Here is an 18,885-nt window from a genome sequence, read left to right as displayed (position 1 = left end):
AATTCAAGGAAGGTAAATCTACCTTTACAGCTATTGCGGAATTAGAAAAAAACATACTGGTAGTTCAAATGTTCAAATGTGTGTGAAATCTTATGGGACTTAACTGCTAAGGTCATCTGTCCCTAAGCTTACACACTACTTAACCTAAATTATCCTAAGGACAAACACACACACACATGCCCGAGGGAGGACTCGAACCTCCGCCGCGACCAGCCGCACAGTCCATGACTCTAGCGGCTAATCCCGCGCGGCCATATTGGTAGTGTTGACAGAAATATACTCTTGGAAATACTGAGGGCAGCAGCGAAAGCTTAACCGCAACTTGTAGAAAATTGGGACTGCAGTTATAGGGGTCGAAGGACACGAACGGGAAGCAACCTCTCTGCGATGCCTTTCATATGTACATTTAGCGAGCAGAAAAGGAGGCAAAAGGAGCAACTAGGAAAGACAATTAAAGTTCATAGAGAAACGACTCTTATAAAAGATGTACTAAATTTTATTTATTCACTATGTTGTGACGTGATTATCATTCTATACGAGAGTTATGTCATGGAAGATAAGTCAATGTTAATCGGGGTAGAGTTAAATTTAAATTTAATTGACAAACTGCGTATACCAAAAACCAGCAATGATTATATCTAAATCTTATTCATTATTTAAAACAAAGGAAACTGAGCGTTGTCTTTTTTATCTGATCTTCACTACTTCTAGTGTATTTGCTGTGTGTACTTTGTAAATATTACTGAATAACGAGTTAACTTGTTACAAATGTGTCTGCTGTAATTTGTAGAGTCTTTTGGAACCACATATTTCAGTCTTATTTAATAGTTTTAAAGTTTCAGATCTGTGTATCAGGATTATGCACGCATTACTTGGAGGCAAAATGGCCGATAGCTTTTCTGGTCGATTTATTTTACCATTACATGAGTATAAAGTCGAACTTTTGTTTTAATTTTCTACAAAGTCCGATTTCATACTTTGTGCCATTGTATGCATAGAAGTCAACAAATTTATTTTCACGGTCATTATTTTCAAACAGTGACGATGTACAATAGCCACCAGGGCCTGATGCATCCGAGATCATCAAAATCGCGATGGAGGAAATAACATACTGAAGCTGATGAGAGTTAAGCAAATAATACTTAATTTTGTGATATCTGTAAACTTGTTACTGCAAAGTGTCAACATAGTTGTGACGTATCTGTCCCGAGGGTAACCTTTCTTAACTGCACTTCATGCATATTGGTAACAACGAAATATTTTTCCAAATTTTATTCTGCCATTATTCTGCAATTTGACAATGACATTGTAATTCTGTCAGAGACGACAAATCAGTTGCGAGAGCAGTCAAACGGAATTGATAGTGTCTCGAAAAGGTGTCATAAGATGGTAGCCAACAAAAGAAAAGAGAATTGAAAGTAGTAGCTTAGTTTTACAGCAAATTAGCTCACGATGGCCTAAATAGGAAGCGTATGACATTCAGGCTTCAATTTTCCAAACACATGTTTTTAAAATATTTAACATTTTAACATCAGAGGACCCATATCCCCCACCTTCGCAATTAAAACAGCGATACGAGAAGAAGACGCTCTTTCATGTGTCCTCTTCGACCTTGCATTAGAGACAGTGGTTTGGCAGAGTAATTTACATCTATGCATTCGAACACAGTGAAGTAAAACTCCTGGCTTATGCAGATGGTATAGTGCTGCTGAGTGAAACTGAAGAAGAACTGATAGCCACGTACAGATCTCTCAGGCACAGTGCCAACAAACAGGGGCTTTTGATTAACCAAGAGAAAACAGAATATATGGAATTACGTCGAGTCATAAACCCAAATCCCCACTTTGAATTCGACCGACATTCTGAGTTCAGAAAAGTTCTTCAGATTAAATATCTTGGACCACGTTTCAACAGTAACAATATTATAACAATGGATATAAACAAAAGAATAGCCTCAGGGTCCAGATGTCTGTACTCACGAAACAACCCACACAGAAGTAAAGCTTTGTCAATCACCATAAAGATGAAGATATACATCACTATCATCTGCCCCATAGTACTGTGCGGTTCAGAAAGCAGGAGGCTTACAAATAATGGAAGAGAAAAACTGAATGTTTTCGAAACCAAAGTAACAAGAAAAATCTGGGAACCTGTGTTGGAGAGTGACATATGGAGAATTCGAAAGAACAATGAAATTTATGTTAATGAAGCAACACACTGTCATCCAGAAATTAAAAATTAGGAGACTGCATTGGGCTGGACATTTATCTAGAATGGAAAACAACAGAATCACCAAGAAAGCATTTGAAATTTGAAGGAACTCTCCAGGCAACAAGACCTTTGGGCCGACCTCGTACAAGGTGGAAAGATGATATAGAGAAGGACATCACAGTATTAGGAATTTCCGCAGGGTGGAGAGAGACTGCAAGAGATACAAGGCGATGAGAGCAGATCGTTGATGCAGCGCGTGGTCTACGTGGCCTGTGATCGCCGAGAAGAAGAAGAAGAAGAAGAATATCAGACATAAATTTAAGCGCTAGGAAGTGTTTTCTTAACGTATGTGTATGGAATGTAGTGTTGTACAGGAATAAAAACGTCGACAGAATCAGTCAAGAAAAGGATGAGTCCCTTTGAAATATGGTGCAACAGAAAGATGTTGTAGATTGGTAGAACGAATAACCAATAAAGAGATACTGAAGAAACGAATTTTATGTCACAACTTGACAGAAATAAGTGAGTAGTTGATAGTAAATTTTAAAAGACATCAAATAATAACAGTACATTCAGTAATGGACGGAATGTTGGTAGTAAAACTGCAGAGACATACCAAGACTTGGCTACAGTGAGCATATTGAACTGGATGTAGTTTGGAGTAGTAGTACAAAGGTGGAGGCACTTGTAATTACAGACTGGTGTGGAGAACAGCACTCAACCAGTCTATGGAATAAAGACAACTAGAACAAAAACATACACTGATATGCCATGCCATTGTGAGTACCTGCTTGATTGCGTGTTGTTCTACCTCTTGGGCGCTTTACAGCAGCGACTCTGGGTGGTATAAATTCGGTGAAACCGTGATAGGTTTCCAAATGTATGTGACACAAAATGTTTACACAAACAGGCCATCCAGTTCTCGTATGTTATGGCCCAGTGAATTTGTAGACGTGGAGCAGGCATCAAATATCGTTGGAGATAAGTTCCATTGCGATTAGATTAGGCAACTTTTGTGTGCAAGACGTCAAGGTATGTTCACCATAATGCACCGCAAATGACTGTAGAACGATTATTGGTAGCGACACGGTCAGTTATGCTGCTGAAAGATGTCACTGCCACCGGGGAGGAGGTCGAGTTGCATGCAGTCTACAGCCATCATTCGGCCTAGATTACTACCACAGGTACAGGTGGAAGCCCAGGTGATTGTTTTTATTAACAAAATACTAACCACACCACCCTGCGTCCGTCGCCAGTAAACGTTTGGTGCCTATTTATGACCGTTAACCTATTGTAACAAGACATATAATTTATCTGACGTTTCCATTCATCAACGATCCAATCTCAATTACCCCGTGCTCACTGCAGTCTCACTTGACAATGTCATTGGATGAACTAGAGAAAACGAAGAGGTCGTGTATTGCTGATCCCCATGTTCAACGATGTAAGCTGAACCGTTTGCATGAGCATTGCTCCTGCACCAGCACTCTGTTGTCAGATCTACCACAGATCGCCGCCAATCCGGTTTTTCAGCGATGACAAACTTCCATATTCCACGAGACGTAGAGGCCCAAAACCTTGTCGCCCACTCGTTGTTTCACCATCGTCCAACCACGTTCCGTTGATGCTCACCACAATAGCATGCGAACTGTGGTATCGATAGTTCCGATGCCACAGCGTAGGTTGGCACTACGAGAGCGGAAGATCATCGCCGACCACAACGCCCTCTAGCCGACGCTGTACAGCTCTACGAGCGCCGCTCCAAAAATGGCTCTGAGCACTATGGGACTTAACATCTGAGATCATCAGTCCCCTTGAACTCAGAACTACTTAAACCTAACTAACCTTGTAAGTAGGCTGTTTATGTTTTCTTATTGGCAACGTTACGTAGCGCTCTGCATGAAAATCACTGGCTGTGCTGTGTGCAGTCTGTGGCTAGTTTGCATTGTTGTCTGCCATTGTAGTGTTGGGCAGCGGCAGCTGGATGTGAACAGCGCGTTGCGTTGCGCAGTTGGAGGTGAGCCGCCAGCAGTGGTGGATGTGGGGAGAGAGATGGCGGAGTTTTGAAATTTGTAAGACTGGATGTCAATAATGACTATTAAGGTAAATACATTGTTTGTTCTCTATCAAAATCTTTCATTTGCTAACTATGCCTATCAGTAGTTAGTGCCTTCAGTAGTTTGAATCTTTTATTTAGCTGGCAGTAGTGGCGCTCGCTGTATTGCAGTAGTTCGAGTAACGAAGATTTTTGGTGAGGTAAGTGATTTGTGAAACGTATAGGTTAATGTTAGTCAGGGCCATTCTTTTGCATGGATTTTTGAAAGTCAGATTGCGTTGCGCTAAAAATATTGTGCGTCAGTGTAAGCACAATCGTGTATAATTGTTCAAAGGGGACGTTTCAACCTAAGGGCGTCACACACATCCATGCCGCAGATAGGATTCGAACCTGTGACCGTAGCGGTCGCGCGGTTCCACACTGAAGCGCCTAGAACCGCTCGGCCACACTGGCCGGCGAGCGCCGCTCCACTTACGCCCAGTTCATGAAGAGCGGACGGCCGAGAACCATCGCTTTAGCTTATCGTGCAATTGAGACTTTCTTATCTGGACATTGGCTGCACACCTACGTGCTCATCACCGAAAATTATGTAATATGTTTATACTATAGTAAAACCACTATTACTTTACTTGCAGTACCGAAAGCCTTATCTCACCTGCTCCTACTCGCTTCCTTTTATTCGGCCTCTTTGTCACATTTGAGGAGCAGATCCACGCGCCGTCTTCCAGGCGGGATATTAAACGAACAGCCGATAGCATTCCATAGCCTAAATGCTTGTTTCCAGGTGCGGACCATACCCATCTCCTCTTTGTCAAAGTCGTTCATGTCAATGGATTTTCCAACCCGCTTCCATCATCTCCGCTAGAACGGTACCCCAGGCGTCTCTGCTTCTGTTGTACACACATGCAGAGATTGTTCCGGATAACCTGAAGAATTTTGTTATACTCAGAGGTGAAAAGGTAACGGAATACCTATTAATATCATATCGAACATTCTTCTGCCAGGCGTACTGCCACAACTCGAATTGCCATGGACTGAACAAGTCATTAAAGTCCCCTGCAGAAATACTGAGCCATGCTGCATCTATAGCTCATCATAATTGCAAAACTGTTGCCGGTGGAGGATTTTTTTTGGACGAACTGGAATCTCTATTACGTCCGATAACTGTTCTGTAGGACCCATGTCGGGTGATCTGGATAGCCAAATGACGCTCTAGAATTGTCCAGAATATTCTTCAAACCAATCGAGAACAATTGTGTTTCGGTGACATGGAGCACTGTCATCGATATTTTGGAATATGAGGTCCAAGTAGACGAACAGAAACATTTCCAGTCAATGGACGGTTGACTTGGGCTAGAGGACCGAGTCTGTTCCATATAAACACAGGCCGCATCATGATGGAACCACAACCAGTTTGCATAATGCCTAAAATCGTTCAAATGGCTCTAATCACTATGGGACTTAACATCTGAGGTCATCAGTCCCCTTGAACTCAGAACTACGTAAACCTAACTAAGCTAAGGACATCACACCCATCCATGTCCGAGGCAGGATTCGAACCTGCGACCGCAGCAGCAGCGCGGTTCCGGACTGATGCGCCTAGAACCGCTCGGTGAGAACGGCCGGCGCATAGTGCCTAGTTCATAAATTGGGTCCATGACTTTGTGGAGTCTGCGCCACATCTAACCCTACCATCAGCTCTTATCAACTGAAATCAGTACTCATCCGGGCAACTGCTTTGTCCATGGTGAGAGGTAATGCCTGGAATTTGGCATTCTCGGCACGCTTTTGACACTGTGGGTCTTAGAATATTGAATTCCTTAAGGATTTCCGAAGTGGTATGTCCCTTGCATCTAGCTCAAACTCCCATTACGCCTTCAGAGTCTACTAATTTCATTTGTGAAGCCTTAATCTCGTCAGAAAACCTTCCACATGAATCACCTGAGTACAAATGACTGCTGGAGCAGCAATGCACTGCCCTTTTACACCCTGTGTGCGCGATACTGCCGCTGCCTGTATATCTGCATATCGTTATATCCTATGACATTTGTCTCCAAAGTGACAGGACCCATGGTCTCTGGCAGCTCATTACAGAATAATAGTGAAACTATGATTTATTCGGTTTGTTACCGCAACCGTCCATGTTTTTGTAACAATACCTCCACAACAGTGAAGACGCCTGTCATAGATAATAACCAAAACGTATAATCTACAACACAAAACACAGAGAAATGCAACAAACTTCAGATGCAAAAGGACAGTGGTGTGGTTGCCATCGGTGCGGGAACAGCGGGAGTAGCGTCGCTGTGCCTCTTTCCCATTGCATTTAACGAACCAGTACATGAATTCTGTATCGACCAACTCGTCAGCAAACCTATTCGTAGTACTGCTGTGTACCACTGTTAATGCACAACTAACACTGCCCGAAAACAAAACTCCAGACAGAAACGATTAGTACTGAATCCATAGTTGAGGCCGATGAGTGAAAGAGGGCCTTAATGTTGTCAAACGCAGGTAACATGAGTGAATGGAAAAAGACACACCGAGCATGCTGTCTAATTACTGTAGTCGGCATTATTTTCAGTGCAATGCAGAGCTAACTGGGGCAAGTAACCGAAAAAAGAAATACAATAACTATGTAACAAGCCACCGCAAGGTGTGGGTCCCTTGATGTCAAAATACTCAGAAGGTGTCACTGAACAACCTGTGTAAGTTTGTAGGTGGAGCTTTGGTTCACCTTGTATACAGGGTGTAACAAAAAGGGTTAGCTTACCTTTCAGGATACATTTCTCACACGCAGAAGAATAAAACGTGTTCAGTGGAAATTGGGCAGCAAATGATTTGTTGCCGTCTTAGAGCCCATTTTCTAATCCTCATCATAATCATAATATCCTTGGGAAACACACAGAAGCACAACGTAACAGAAGTACACGATACGTTTTCTTACATGAAATGTTCAAAGTACATCCCTGGTTAAGTTTGTTGAGAATGTAAAGTAAGTTGCAGTTCATATATTCACCGCCAGGGTTTCTAGTTCCAAGTGAACGAATGTTTCGTTTGCATGTGACTCGCTTCATTGCTTGTGTTCACATGCGACTAACTTTATTGCTTTTGTTGATATGTGGCGCTAACGAAACAGTTCTACAAACCTCAAGCGTGTAGCATCAGCTGTTTAGTGCTTATGGTGGGCTGTGCAAGCGCGTAGCAACAACTGCTTAAATTTCAACGTGGATTTGCTTTCCTGTAGAGTTCAGGGAAGTGTATTCCAGATGCTGAGTTGACAGATGCCCATTGGCTGTACTGATTATGAGTCAGCAGTGGCTGTGACGCTCAGTGTTTGTATCGGGAGAGAATTCAATAACGGTTATGCCCCTGTAGAAGCATTTTTGAAGCAATGCATCGTTGCCTTAGAGAGCGTGAGACATTCAAGACTTCTACTCGCAACTGGCCGAGGCCTAGAAGGGCAATGAAACCTTAATTAAAGCAGGAACGTCTTCGTGCAGTTGACGACAGCCCTAGTGGTGGGTGTAAGACAATTAGCTGTTACAAGTAATGCTGACAATATGACTCTTTGGAGAGCACTGCATTTCATTTAGGAAGGTGTTTCATAATTAGCTGGTACACTCTTTACCTGTGCGTTTCGGTGATAGGAACTGACGCCTAACATGGAAATAAAGCGTTTTTGGAGCCATGTCCATATATATTCTTCTTCTACGTGTGAGGAATGTTTGGTGAAAGTTTGGCCACGTCATTTTGCTACAGGTTGTATACTTTCCTTCGAACATCATTTGCTGGCAGCCCTATCATCCAACACAGTCTGCTGGTGGGCAGTGATTAGATAGTTCAATGACCCATCATTTGCACCATAAATTGTGATAATATTCAAAGAGTCATTTTTCATGCTCACCACAACTTAACTTTTAAATAAGGCTACATGCTGAAGATATATTATGTATTAAATCTCCAGATCTGAGTAATTCATATCCACCACCTTTTACGCATTACAGTAATAGAAATTTTTCACCAGAATACAAGGAGCCGTCAAGGAGAAACTTTTTAGTTTGTTTTCCAATTTCACTTTGCTATGTGTCAGACATTTTATATCCCTGGGTAAGCTATCAAAAAATTTTGTTGCATCATAGTGCACACCTTTTTGTGCTGAAGGCTACCTTAATGTAGGGTAATAAATGTCATTTTCCTTCTGGTATAGTACTTACATACGTCTTTATTCCTTTTGAACTGCAGTGGATTATTTACAGCAAACTTTATGAGGGCGCAAGCAGAACGTGAAGCAGTAGACAGAAGAACGAACTCTTTAAACAGATGTCTACAGGATAATTGTGGGGAAGCACCATGTATTACTTTTGCAACAGGGTTTTGAGCAATGAAGACATCCTTTATTGAAACTGAGTGACCCCAAAACATTATTCCATATGACATTACTGAATGAAAATATGCAAAATATGTCAAGCTAATGATTTGTCCCTCCCCAAGATTTGCAATGATTTTGAGTTGATATATGGCTGAACTAAGTTGTTGTAGGAATTCCAAAATTTGCTTTTACATGTTAAATTCTCGTCAGTATGAACACCTAAAATTTTGAAGTTGCCACCCTATTTATTATGTCATCACCATGCGCTGCACTTACCAATGGTGTAGTACCGCTAGATGTGCAAAACTCAATATGGTGTATACTTCTAAAACTGAGAGTAAGATCATTCGCAAAAGACCAATTAATGATACTTTTAGGAATTTTTTTTACTATTGCTTCAGTTTCTGTAAATTAGCCTACCTTGATTACAGTACCAGTATCACCTGCAAAAAGAACTAATTCTGCTTGTTGTACAACACAAGATCGTTTGCTTATATGAAGCACAACAGTGGACATAAGATGGAGCCTTAGGAAACACAGTATGTTATTTCTCCTCAGTCAGGATATTGTCGCTGAACTACACTCATGCTCATAAGTTAACGATAATGCTGATACATGGTGGAACAACGCTCTGGAGGGCCATTTGCGGGTTTAAATCGCCTCAGGGTATGACCATGCGGTGCATTTGACATGAGGTCGTCTTACGGCGGCGCTGCAGCAGTCCACATACACAGAGGTGCGTTGGTGCATGTCAGAGTACGGTGCAGCGACTAAGTGTGCAGACGTTTTCAGACGTGCTAATGGTGACTGTGTGTTGAAAATGGCTCAATGAACACATATTGATGACGGTATGAGGCGTAGAATACTAGGGCGACTGGAGGCTGGTCAAACAAAGGTCGAAGCACGGGTCCTCCGTGTGCCATGAAGTGTGACCTCAAGATTATGAAAACGATTCCAGCAGACAGGAAACGTGTCCAGGCGCTGCAGTACGGGACGTCCACAGTGTACAACACCACAAGAAGACCGATATCTCACCATCGGTGCCCGCAGACTCCCACGGAGTACAGTACGAAGCCTTGCTCGGGACCTTACCACAACCACTGGAACAGTTGCCTCCAGACACACAGTCTACAGACGACTGAACAGACATGGTTTACTAGCCTGGAGATCTGCAAGAAGCATTCCACTGACCCCTGGTCACAGGAGAAACCGTAAATCCTGGTGTCAAGAACACAGTACATGGTCATTGGAACAGTGGTCCCAGGTTATGTTCACAGAAGAGTCCAGGTATAGCCTGAAAAGTGATTATCGCTGGGTTTTCATCTGGCGTGAACCAGGAATCAGATACCAACCCCTTAATCTCCTTGAAAGGAACCTGTATGGAGGCCGTGGTTTGATGATGTGGGGTGAGATTATGATTGGTGCACGTACACCCCTGCATGTCTTTGAGAGAGGAACTGTAACAGGGCAGGTGTATCGGGACGTCATTTTGCACCAGTATGTCCGCCTTTTCATGTGTGCAGTCGGTCCAACCTTCCTCCTGGTGGATGGTAACGCACGGCCCTACCGAGCTGCCGTCGTGGAGGAGTACCTTGAAACAGAAGATATCAGACGAATGGAGATGCCTGTCTGTTCTCCAGACCTAAACCCCATCGAGCACGTCTGGGATGGTCACGGTAGACGTATCGCTGCACGTCTTGAAACCCCTAGGACCTTCAAGAGCTCCGACGGGCACTGGTGCAAGAATGGGAGGCTATACCCCAGCAGCTGCTCGACCACCTGATCCAGAGTACGCCAACTCGTTGTGCGGCCTGTGTACGTGTGCATGGTGATGATATCCCATATTGATGTCGCGGTACATGCGCTGGAAACAGTGGCGTTTTGTAGCACATGTATTTCGGGAAGCTTTTCTCAACTTATCAGCCACATCGTGGACTTACAGATCTAGCGTCAGTTTTGTGTAGTGCCATGTTGTGTGGCACCATATACTGCAATTATCCGTAATTTATTAGCATGAGTGTATATTAGTTGACGTACTAAGTACTACTTTCTGCATACTTTTGGCTGGAATTCACTGATTGGCTGTACAATTAGTCCAGTCCCACAGAACTTAAGTTTATGTAGGAGAATATTGTGATTCACAGGGTCCAGAGCCTTAGATGCATCGGAGAAAATATTAACATGAGCAGTGTTATTGTTTAATGATTGTAAAATGTAGTGACTGAACATATAAATTCCATTATCAGCAGAACAGCTCTTCATAAATGCAAACTGTGATCTGTTGGGAATTTTACTGTTGTTCAGGTGAGACGATGTTCTAGAATACATCATATTTTGAAAAACTCAGGAAAAAAATGTCGGCAGAGAAAGAGGTCGGTAGTTCTTGACATCTCTCTCATCACCTTTATGATGTCCGGCCCCCGTAGCTGAGTGGTATTCGGTCAGAGAACTGTTGGCCTCTGTAATAAAAAAAGTGAGTGAAAGGATCAATAAACAAATTTGAACGTATGTCATGTGACGCCCGCAACGACCAAACACAAGGATCAACAACGAACAAAACGGGACAAAACTGTTCAGCGCTATAGAATGTCAATCGTAAGGTCCCGGGTTCGATTCCCGGATGGGTCGGACATTTTCTCCGCTCAGGGACTGGTTGTTGTGTTGTCCTAATCATCATCATATCATCCCTATCGACGGGCAAGTCACCGAAGTGGCGTCAAATCTAAAGACTTGCACCTGGCGGACTGTCTACCCGGCGGGAGGCCCTAGTCACACGACATTTACATTTACCTGTATGATGGAGAGGTTTGGGATTGGCATATTTTAGTCTTTCTGGAAAAATGCCTTGCGTTTGTGACGCTTTACGTACTTCAGATAAGATAGGGCTTATTGTGTGGGAGAAAGTCGGTCCACTATAGTTCAATTCTTTTATCTTGGCGGCTCGCGCATGCCCGCCCAGACGCGGGAGATTGCTGCGTTGCCAGTTGCACACGACGCACGCACCAGGAGAAGCAGCGCCATAGTATAGTATAGTTCGGAAACTTACGTTTAGGGGGGAGCGCGCAGTTCATGAAGTAAAGCCACCACGGCCGCATTAACCCTTTCGCTGCTACAAAGACATGCTCCCCGCATTCCGCGCTGTGCGCGATTTCGTCATCACTGCTCAGTGTAAATAAAACTTTTATTACAGTCGCGAAAGACGGGATATTTCTCAATATTACATACGAGACCTATCTGGTAGTTAAATTAAATGAGATGTTGTTATACAGTAAATTTTATATGAAATTTAAGTATCTTGTCCACATTTCATTCTCAACATTGTGGCAACTAAAATCGACCATACGGAAAGTATACGCTATGGACTTTTACCTCTACAAACTCTTCAAAATTTCGTTCTATGGTTTACTACATTTAATGTTGCACAATAACTGCGTTGAACATAGAAACTAAATAAGTCATTCATGGGGGGAAGGTATCAGTCAAGAAGATGTGTAAAAATCAAATTTTTGGGCCACATAGTTTTTGTTATATCGAATGATAAGTGTGTCAAAGCAGTCGGAACACCATGTGTCTGCACAGGCGAGCAGTGCAGTGATGACAAAATCGCGCACAGCGTGGAATGCGGGGAGCACGTCTCTGTAGCAGCGAAAGGGTTAATGAAGAGACAAAGCACTAGAAATTTCAAAAAATTACTTTCAAACGAATAAAACTCATGAAGTAAGACACTTCGATTTTGTTTTTAAATAAAGAAAATATTAAGCACTGCACAAGGTTTGAATTCATAACCTTTCACTCAGCAGCCTATCACGTTAACCATTACGCTAATGCAACTCATTAGCCAAGAAGCTCCTTGAGGAGACTGAAACGTCACGCAAAATACCGACAAACACTCTTGGTATGACTATGAATTAGTCACGCTCCGTCGAAGTGCAACAGGAAATAAACAATTACCGCTGTTCTTTATTGCGAAAAAGCGGTTCGTGAGATTGATACAAACACCTTTCGTCGGCCGGAGTGCCCGAGCGGTTCTAGGCGCTACAGTCTGGAACCGAGCGATCGCTACGGTCGCAGGTTCGAATCCTGCCTCGGGCATGGTTGTGTGTGATGTCCTTAGGTTGGTTAGGTTTAAGTAGTTCTAAGTTCTAGGGGACTGATGACCTCAGAAGTTAAGTCCCATAGTGCTCGAAGCCATTTCAAACACCTTTCCTTGCTATCGCCTGAATTAGGAGGCTTATGGCTTGTTTGGTTTAATCCATTAATAGAATATGAAGCAATTGGTATAAAGAATGCTTTTTGCCAAACTTTCTATAAAAGAAAGTCTGCTATCAAGGTATTGCTTTCTGCTATTACTTTATTTATGACTGAACGTTTGTAAAACTGAAGACACTCGTCCATGCTCTGCACTGCAGTCGAGCTCTGGCAACGTCGTTCTCTGTTCATTGGCTCACTGAGTTTTGTGAGATGCGCAGAACGAACCTAAACTCGGCCGCCGTCATAAATGACGCGCGCTTTAGTGTATATCTAGCACTGAGTTTGAGCCCCGTTCAATGCTGGTGATATTTCAAGATGCCTGGAGTTAGACAAAAGACGGCACTGCTTGACGCAGCTGTAGCTCACCGAGCACCCAGTTGGACGTCCTCCTGGCAGAGTAGAGTGCGAGTGTGGCGAGCACCACGGAGGCCCAGACGGCGGCCCAGAGGAGAGGCGAGAAGGGCAGCACGGGCACCTGCCAGCCGGGCCGCGTGCGCGGCCGCGGTGCCATGCAGGCGATGCCGGCGCGCAGGTAGGGCCGCGTGTAGTCGACGAACAGGTACTCGGGGAACCAGCGGTACACGGCCGCGTAAGCTGCGTCCGCCTCACCCATCGCCACGGCGCCCAGCAGGCCGTTTCCGGAGCCGTTGTCCCATATCGAGCCCCACCTGTCCACTGCGTAGTCATCCACACGCCACGTCGCGTTTTTCTGTGAGCAAACAAAACTCAGATGTAATTTTCGTATAAACTAGTAGCAGGATTAAAACTGAAAAATTACGAGACGTGTTGTTGTGTACGTAGTTTCACGTAGTCAGCGCGTACACAACTTTCCCAATAGAACGCGCCCCGCTAAGCACAACAGTGCAGGCGCAGCGCTGGTCCGTCTCCGCACTACGAGATGGCGCTGTCTTAGAGACGGACCAAATTCTGCTTTCGCCGATCCGCGTATTAATATGTAACCCAGCCAATGAGATTGCTGCTAACGTAGAACCTTTTCTCCTCGCGGATCACACTCGCGCAGTGATACCTGAATGTTCGAGGTATTATAACGAGTGTACAGACCTCCGATTAGTCGGTCTGCATTTGTCTGCACCAGTCTGTACCAGTCTGCATTAGTCTGTACCAGTCTATAGTCAAGTTTCAGTCTGCGCCCAATAAGATTACCATATTCCTGTACATAGCCATGAAGAGAAATGTATAGACACTTTGTCGAGTATCAGAGATATGTGAGAATAAGATTAACGTACCAAGACCAGGTGAACTTCAGATTGTCAATTGTAAATAGCATCCAGAACCAAGTTAAGCAATTTTATGTTTCTTATTATTTTAATAAATGTGTGTGAAAATTAATCAAGTTCTGTTTAAAGTTGGTCACGGTCAATCTGCTACTCTAAGCGCGCAAGTGGCATTTCTATCGTCTGACCTAACGGCAGAAGATAAACACGCCACGATAAGACCACGAGACATATTCCTGACACTCGCCTACTTCGTTAGAGCGACAAGTCAAATAATCTGATGGTGTGTGTACCGAAGGTCTTACAGTACGCACACCACACGTGTTTTTCAAGTAAGTATCGTTTTGAAATTGAAAAAAAGACGTGCTAAGATATCTCAATAATTTCATTTTTACATGAAAGCCTGTAATGTAATCTACTTTTCTACATAATTTCCGTCAGTATTGAGGCACTTGTCATGAAGTTGTACCAGTTTTTGAATACCCTCCTCATAGAAGCCTTCTGCCTAATTTGTTAACCACTGCATCACCACTGTTTTGACTTCGTCATCGTCTTGAAGACGTTCACCGCCCAGGTTTTTCTTCAACTGCAGGAACAGATGGTAGTCACTGGGCGCAAGTCGGGGATGTACGGAGGATGATCTAGAGCAGGGCTTCCCAACCTTTTCAGCTGGTGGACCCCTTCTTCAGTCGAAAATACATGGCGGACCCCAAGTCAGTCAAGAGCACAGTAACTTTAAATTTCAGAGCGAAACCTATGGGAACTGAAAGCTTCTTAATGCAAGTTCCACTTTCCCAATGAACCCCCCCCCCCCTCTCGCCCCCCCCCCCCCCGCCCCGTTGTACCAATAGTATTTGGTTTAAAGATGAATGAAAACAACTTGAAGGTCAAAAATCGACTTAAGAAATTGGTAGTGCACTGACAAAGCAAGTTTAACATTTAATGATGCCTGCGGCCGCATAGGGGCCAGCGAGCGCTGTGATTGGTCGACAAAGCTCGCTCCGCGCATGCGTAAAAGGTTTCAGCGCATCTACCGCCGTGAGCCGGCGCACAAACGACCCCCTTATTGTTGCGAAACAGTCGATCAGAGAAGCCGCATTCTCCGACAATAAACTGTGTATGCGTTCTCACTTAGGAACCGCAAAGGCTGCTTGGGAAAACGACCTGAAGTAAAAGTACACGTTTTTTACACGAAAAAAATAGTATTGAATTTGAGTTTCACATTTTTATTCAATAATTTTACTCATTATTTTACACGATTTGGTGAAGGGTGGCCGCGGACCCCCTAGAAAGAGCTGGCGGACCCCTAAGGGGTCCGCAGACCACACGTTGAAAAGCCCTGATCTAGAGTTTCCCATCGAAAAGATGTAATCAGATCTTTGGTCTGATTCGCCACATGCTGACGGGCATTGTCTTGCAGCAAAACGATGCCCTTGCTCAACTTCCATGGACTGTTGCTTTGACTCTGGTGTGACGTAGGCCACCTGTTTCATCGCCCGTAGCAATTTGGCTTAAGAATTCATCACCGTCGTTGTGGTACCGCTCAAGGAAAGTCAATGCACTGTCTAAACGTTTTTGTGCACATCCGTCAACATTTTCGGTACCCAACGTGCGCACATTTTTCGGCAGGCCCTAATTCAAGTGCTCGGTCACAATGCCATAAAAAACACTACGAAAAACGTTACGAAGCCATCCCGCAAGGAGGAAGTCGTAAAGCGTCTGTTTTCTCTCACCTTATTGTCCACTTACTTCCTGCACCAAACTTTCATTAACGACCGAAGGACGCCCACTCTGTTGTTTATCATGCACATTTGTGCGGCCATCTTTAAATGATCTCACCCACTTTCTTACCATTCCATCACTGATAATGTTTTCTCCGTAACCTGCACAGATCTCACGATGAATATCGATCTCTTCTTGGCCTTTAGCACTAAGCAATCTTATAACAGTCCGTAATTCACAGTCGGCGGGACTCACGATTATCGGAGGCATCTTAAACACTCAGTACACAACGTAAACAAGGAAGAATCAGAGAGAGATCAAAGACGAGTACAGTAAGCAGGTTCAAAAATATGTGGGTTGCAGTAGTTTCTTGGAGATAAAGAGGCTTGTATAAGACAGAGCAGAGTCAAACCAGTCTTGAGACTGAAGACCACAGTAGTAACAACAGTCGTAGAACCTTCATATTCTGAGTAATTATAATAATTCTCATGTTATGCTAAGAATCAGGATTTCCACAGGAATACTGGACTCATCATCGGATGGCTATGTTGGTACATTTGTGAGGAAAAAGAAATCTGCTCAGAGGAATAAAGTCGAACAGCTTGTAATATTGTATAACGCTTTTTCCAAACGTGGAAGGGTGGGTTGGGCTGTTGCAGAATTCTTCCTTCCAGACAGATGTCCCAGTAGACTTGGAATGGGGCAGAGCGAACCTAGCTGCGAGGGATTTCCAGCTGAAAATCCCAGGGAAAGTTAACTAAAATATTGGTCACATTGGGTGACCGAGATTATTTTACTTCTAGGAGGGCGTTGACCACTGTCCCAGCCATATATATGTTTGTGTCTGTGTGTCGAGGGGGGGGGGGGGATTCTCCTTTCAAGAGTCGTACGAGAAATAGCAGATGTATATAGAACTGACTCCGGGATAGACTCTGAATAAAACAGCCCAACCGAAAACCACGCTACTTGGCCTGATGGTATAACTTTAGGATTCTGCTTGTAGAATGCGAAAGAACTGACTTCTAGTAGCATTCTACTGTATGCTGCTGAAGGAACGAAGCTGTCGAAGTGATAGGAAAAAGCCCATTCCTGTTTTCAAGAAAAGTTGTCTAACAGCACACACAACTATAGGTCAGTGTCACTGAAGTCAAATACTTGCAGAATTTTGTATCTTACGCTCGCATGTTGTCACCTTTCTGGAGGCTTAAATGTTTCTTAGGAAGAATCAACATAAAGTCTACAGATAATTATCACTAGAAATCGGCGCCCAATTTGATGCCGTGTCCAATGACTCATAGACATTTCAAGCTTTCGCCTAATGAACATATTACGAGTGTAACTAATATCAGAGGTGCTCTTTGATTGAAATGAAGAGTTCCTAGCAGATGTAACACAACATGTCACTCTCAACAAATAGAAGTCTTCAGACACAAAAGGAACTTCGTCGTACGTCAAGGGAGTGTTGCAGGAACAGTTCTGATAATAAGAAATATAAATGACGTAGTGGACAACACTGAAAGCTCCCTAAGGCTGTTCACGATTGATGCTGTATAGAGGTATATCATCGCTAGGAAAATAGAGTTGGGGTTGTTTGAGGGAAGAGACCAAACAGGGAGGTCATCGGATTGGCGAAGGACGGGAAAGGAAGTTGGCCGTGCCCTTTCAAAGGAACCATCCCGGCATTTGCCTGGAGCGATTTGGGAAACCATGGAAAACCTAATTTAGGATGGCCGGACGCGGGATTGAACCGTCGTCCTCCAGAATGCGCGTCTAGTGTGCTAACCATTGCGCCACCTTACTCGGTAAACAAACTGAAATTGAACTTAATGTTAAAGTAGATACTGAAATACGGAAGAAGCCATGATCAGTGAAATTATTCAGTACGAACAGACTATCGAAATTATAGTGCATGAAATAATGAAGATAAATGCCAGATCTGAAAGGAACGTACATCAAAATATTAGCTAATTAGTATCAGTAAAGACTCCTATCCAATGCTGTAGCATTTTTTCAGGCGTAATGAAATATGAGACAAATCGCAAAGAATTCGAGTTAAATGACAACTGTTGGTTGTCAGAAACAGGAAAAAGTGTTGATTGACATGTAGATGAGGAGGTACTTGTTTGAATGAATCATGTCCGATATAAGGATGATTAGTATAATGATATTAATGATGTGGGAGAAAGTTAAGAGTATTGTAACCGGGCCGGTTCTATTCCAGACCGGTTCTATTCCAAAATACCGTTATCCATGATGGCGGCCGTGACGTCAGAGTCATTATGAACTGTTTTCATAACACCTTCACCCTTCCAAAGCATCGTTAGTCGAAGGTCGCACGCAATGTATCCGGCACGTGGTGCCTCTCTAATTGTTATTACCGTAGCGGTTTGTGACATAGAGAGAGAAGCATCGTTAGTAGACAACAACAAGGTCGCACGCAGTGTATCCGGCAAGGGTTGACTCTCTAGTCTTTATTACCGGCGCGGGGTTGCGACATAGAGAGAGTTCTCTCTCTCTCTATGTCACAACCCCGCGCATACATACACACGCTAGGCAGGACCTATATAAATCCGTGCACGGCCCACCTCACTCTCACACTGCTCGTATACTTCATTCATCCAATACTTGTCACGTCTTCGTAATTAAACGTGCAAAAATGAAACGATCACGACCCACCAGTGACAGCAGCAGCATCAAACGTGCTCATGTGGATGAAGTTCCAGTCCATGGTAAGTACATTTTCAGTATTCTGATATCTACACCCTTTAATTCTGAGTATGAGTGCTACATATCTTTTATAATGCTCTCTATAAAGATCGCTCCTCCACTTGTTCTGTGTGTTCCGGATTATATTCAGTCTTCTCCATCTTTCCAGATTTCTCCCATCAAATCATTGCGGATCTAGACAATCAGATCGAGATGGAAAGGACTCAAGCGCAGCTCGAATGTAAGTACATTTATAATACAAACATACTTCTTAAACTTAATTAATTTCAACTAATATATACCCGTTTCCTGATTGTATACATTTAATCCTC

At 43.5% G+C, this 18,885-nt stretch overlaps 1 protein-coding gene across 1 annotated transcript in view; it reads right to left on the bottom strand.

Moving 5' to 3' along the window:
• The window catches only part of LOC126234883 (glutamate receptor 1-like), a 150,583-nt gene that overhangs the window by 90,310 nt on the left and 41,388 nt on the right, over positions 1–18,885 (bottom strand). The window contains exon 3 of the mRNA XM_049943623.1: positions 13,257–13,599. Within this exon, the coding sequence (XP_049799580.1) occupies positions 13,257–13,599 (343 nt within the window). The remainder of the gene's footprint in view (positions 1–13,256; positions 13,600–18,885) is intronic.

Source organism: Schistocerca nitens, chromosome 2 (assembly GCF_023898315.1).
Source record: "Schistocerca nitens isolate TAMUIC-IGC-003100 chromosome 2, iqSchNite1.1, whole genome shotgun sequence".
Taxonomy (NCBI): domain Eukaryota; kingdom Metazoa; phylum Arthropoda; class Insecta; order Orthoptera; family Acrididae; genus Schistocerca; species Schistocerca nitens.
Note: the sequence above shows the minus strand (reverse complement) of the source record. Positions and strands in the feature narration are given on the sequence as shown.